Raw genomic sequence first — 4,477 nt, forward strand, 5'->3', positions numbered from 1 at the left:
GGCACAGTGGCTCACACCTGTAATTCCAGCACTTTGGGAAGCCGAGGTCAGCAGATCACTTGAGGTCAGGAGTTTAAGACCAGCCTGGCCAACGTGGTGAAACCCCATCTCTACCAAAAATACAAAAATTAGCCAGGCATGGTGGCACATGCTTGTAATGCCAGCTACTAGGGAGGCTGAGGCAGCAGAATAGCTTGAACCCTGGAGGGGGAAGTTGAAGTGAACTGAGATCACAACCACTGCACTCTAGCCTGGGCGACAGAATGAGACTCCATCTCAGAATAATAATAATAATTCACTGCCTAGAAATACTTTGTGAATGCATCCTGTTACCAGTTCGTCGCTTTTTTCTTGTTTGAGATGGAGTCTTATAGGCTGTATCGCCCAGGCTGGAGTGCACTGGTGCGATCTCAGCTTACTGCAACCTCCGCCTCCCCTGTTGAAGCGATTCTCTTGCCTCAGCCACCTGAATAGCTGGGACTACTGGTGCATGCCACCACACCGGGCTAATTATTGTATTTTTAGTAGAGACAGTTTCACCATGTTGGCCAGGATGATCTTGATCTCCTGACCTTGTGATCTACCCGCCTTGGCCTCCAAAGTGCTGGGATTACAGGCATGAGCCACCACGTCCAGCCAGTTTGTTGCTTTTTGTGTCAGCTTTTCATTTTGTCCTGGGACTGATGTTTATATCACCAGAGGATTAAGGAGATGATGTTACTTAAGACCAGAAAGCCTCAGTGAAATCAAGGTTTAAGAGGCCATGGAAACTAAATTGCTAATTAGCTAAATTGGAACTTTCTCTTAATGTAAAAGTGATTGGTAAAACATTATTCCAGAGAATGCTGTTATGAGTTCAAGAATTAGTATATTTATACTCCCTTAGCCACAACTGTTCCCTAATGGATCAAAATTATGCCACTGGATTTTAATTTGTGCTGACTTACTCTTTTTTTTTGAGATGGAACCTTGCTCTGTCACCTAGATCGGAGTGCAATGGTGTGATCTCGGTTCACTGCACCCTCTGCTTCCTGGGTTCAAGCAATTCTCCCCACTCAGCCTCCTGAGTAGCTGGGATTACAAGTGAGTGCCACCACTTCCAGCTAAATTTTGTATTTTTAGTAGAGAAGGGGTTTTGCCATGTTGGCCAGGATGATCACAAACTCCTCATCTCAGGTGATCTGTCCACCTCAGCCTCCCAAAGTGCTGGGATTACAGGCGTGAGCCACTGCACCCAGCCTTGATTTCTTTATTTTTATTTTAATTAATTTTTTTATTTTGGCTGGGCGCATATATATAATTATATATAATATACATATAATATCTCTCAACCAAACAACTGAGGAAAAAGTATTGTCACCATCATTTCACCAGTAATAGTGGCTCACTCACTAGCAGTTTGAGGAGGTGTACATAAGGTTGGATGTGTGTGAGAATGAGTAAGATTGCAGGAGATTGCAGGAAATTAGTATAGTTGTGACACCTCCTACCACTACCCACATACCTGGTCGTTTACTCTACTGGGAATTTCCAAGGTAGCACAAAGCTGAGAAGTTTAGCTGCTTAAATTTCAAAACAGAATCCCCTAAATTCATCATCACTGACAGAAATGAAAAATTCCACTATATTCCTGACATTCTTATTCCTTATATTGGTCATTTTACTTGTTTTCTAGTTGTTACAAAAGCTAAAAAAAAAAAAAACAAAATACAAAAGCCCTCAGATAAGCTTAGGCCAGGTGGGGTGGCTCATACCTGTAATTCCCAGTACTTTGGGAGGCCAAGGAGAGGGAGAATCACCTGAGTCCAGGAGTTCGAGACCAGCCTGGCCAACATAGTGAGACACCCCCCCCACCCCCAACCATCTCAATTAAAAAAAAAGAAGAAAAAAGAAAAAAGAGAAAACCTTACATGTGTTTTACTAATGCAGAGAAACGGAGAAATTTTTTAGACCTTACCCTCCATTACTTACAGGACAAACTTTTAAACCCTTTTCCCATAGTAATTAAATAAAATCTTACTAATTTAGTCACAGCCTTTCTCAGCATGATTTCCTAAACCCAGTTCAGGCAATGTCCTGTACTTTTTTGTACTTTCCTGCCTCAGTGCACTTTCACTTTGTGTTGTGCATCCTGGTGTGCCATGTCCTGGCGTCGTGGAATCTTTTTCAAGAACAAAGTCAAACGTTATCTGCAATGTGAAGCCTGACTCCCAAAGGCAGTTACTAACTGGCAACTCCGAAGTCTCCTAAAATATTCATCTCCCCTATTTCTCGAGTGCAGAACTCTGCCTTATTCATAAGAGGCCTTAGAATCCCGTCCCTTAGCTAACTCAATAATGTTTGAACGAATAAACCCTGTTCCACTCACTAGAAGGCTGGATTCTGGGTACAAGAGTAGGGGTAGAAATGGATCAGAAAGTATAGAGCTAGAAACCTAAAACCAACAGGACAAAAGGCAAAATGTGAACTATATGAGCCACACTTTTTAAAAATGTGCATTTGTGTATTAAGCAAGTGGCATGAATCCCTGGACGCCGTTGTTATTTGATGGGTTGCCTCTCCCTGTTAACTGCAGAGTACTGATCATTTGATTGCTCTAATGTCATTCACTTTGGCTTTAATAATTCAAAGAAGCTCATCTGGACGAAACAGAAAACTTACCTTGAGTTATCGCCCATACAATGATTTCCAGTAAATTAATGAGCTTCCCTCCAACATCACACACTCTTTCAAAAGGATAAACAAACCTAACACCATCATAGTTTAAATACACTACCTGCAAGAGTAACGATTCCTCTGGGTTGAGGCTGAAACCGCAAATATTTGTTACAAAAGTCGGCAGATTCAAGGGCCAAAAACAAAACATTGCCCAAAAAGTAACCCGCTGTTTGGCCCACCGAATTGCAAGTAGAAGCATAACCCACATTTTCCCTGGATAACATAGTTAACGCCCAACCATCGACAGCAATGTCCTGAGTGGCGGCCAAGAATTCAAACAAAAAGAATGCCACAGTGAGCGCAATCACGTCGGGTGTCCTGCCTTCGGTATTCCCGAGCAAACGGTCCACCTGAGTGGATAAATATATCATGAAGAGTCCTAGTATATACTGTGTTGGGACCAGCCAAGATTTGCGACGACCGAAGTTCTTAACGTAGACAGCATCAACCAACGGGGCCCAGAGTAATTTGAGACTGAAGGGCCAAAAGACAAAACTGAAGAAAGCTTGGTCTGTATAGCTAACATTTTTGCTTTGCAAAATGAGTGGGATGCTCCCCGCCAAGCCCAAGGGAATACCCTGAAGCACGTAAAGAAAGAGTAGCAGCAAAATGCTGCTTAGTTCCGCCCGGAAGCTCCGTGGGGCTTTTAAGAAGTCGCCAGTGCCGGTATCCCCCAGAAGAGCTTCTCTGTCCCCTTCTCGGCCCGCTGAGTCCAAATGACTGTCATCCCAACCGCCCGGGGGCAGGGGACCCCTCTTCATATCCAAAGAGTGACTGAAATTCCCTGGCCGCCGTTGCCGGCTGCTGTCCTTGTGGGAAATGGTGGGTGACATATCAGAGACGATGCAGAGCCCCGTCTGTGGGGGGCCGGGGCTGAGCGTTTTGGATCCGTCCAGTCCCAGGTCCAAGGCTGTCGCGCTGGACCAGGGTTTCGGTGGTTCACGGGATGGTGGCAGGGCTCAGAGCGATAAGGGCACTTCTTACTGCAGCCCGGAGTGCTGAAGCCGGGAGCCAGTCCTCTGGCTAGAAGCCCATAGGATGCCTGGCTAGGTGCCCCCTGGAACGGCGTCAAGAAGCCTGAAGGAGACCCCGAGGCAGTCGCTCCGGGCTCGGGGCTGGAGGTGTGTGCCGTGGTGCCGCGATGGAAACCAGCTCCTACCTGAGGCGGGACCGAACGGCCGGTCTCCCGACCCAACACCTCCAGCTCTCGCCAATACCAATGCGGCACACAGCACTTTCTCTACAGGACTCTAGAAAACGCATATAACTTCCTGCCTCGCGCTTCAGGAAGTGGTCCCAGTCTCTAACAGGTCCCTTCCCAACCTCCAGAACAAGCCAATCAGGAACACACTCTTGTGGCCCAGTTCGGAAACAATGGTTGGTGGGAACCTGCAATCTTGGCAGCCGAAACTTTCGGGGAGGATTAACGCCGGCGCACCGTGCGGCTGGGGCGGGGCGCCGCCCAAGCTCCGGCTCTATGACAGCGCCTATGGCGGTCTGGAAAGCGTGGGCCTCGGTCATTGGGCACGAGCGGTCACGTGACAGTGGGTTCCTCCGGGCCTGCGCTGGTGGTTGAGTGATGTAATCACGCGGGGTCTGAGGTCTCCGTGGGTGTAGGTTTCGTCGTTGTGCTGATGACAGGCAGTGCCCGAACTCTAGGCTGGGAATTGTGCCAAGCTGCTTCTTTCGTGGCTGACCGGAAAAGGGTAGAAGGATTGAAGTGTACGAAGTTTTTGAATCAGGAGGCAAGGTCGCCTTG

At 47.2% G+C, this 4,477-nt stretch overlaps 1 protein-coding gene across 2 annotated transcripts in view; it reads right to left on the reverse strand.

The window, feature by feature from the left end:
- Positions 1-4,140, reverse strand: part of SLC33A1 (solute carrier family 33 (acetyl-CoA transporter), member 1) — a 27,943-nt gene extending 23,803 nt beyond the window's left edge. For both annotated transcript variants that reach the window (XM_011959001.1, XM_011959000.1), the window contains exon 1: positions 2,777-4,140. In XM_011959001.1, the coding sequence (XP_011814391.1) occupies positions 2,777-3,551 (775 nt within the window). In that variant the 5' untranslated portion in view covers positions 3,552-4,140. The remainder of the gene's footprint in view (positions 1-2,776) is intronic.
- Positions 4,141-4,477: the final 337 nt, after the last annotated feature.

This window comes from Colobus angolensis, unplaced genomic scaffold (genome assembly GCF_000951035.1).
Source record: "Colobus angolensis palliatus isolate OR3802 unplaced genomic scaffold, Cang.pa_1.0 Scaffold48, whole genome shotgun sequence".
Classification (NCBI taxonomy): Eukaryota; Metazoa; Chordata; class Mammalia; order Primates; family Cercopithecidae; genus Colobus; species Colobus angolensis.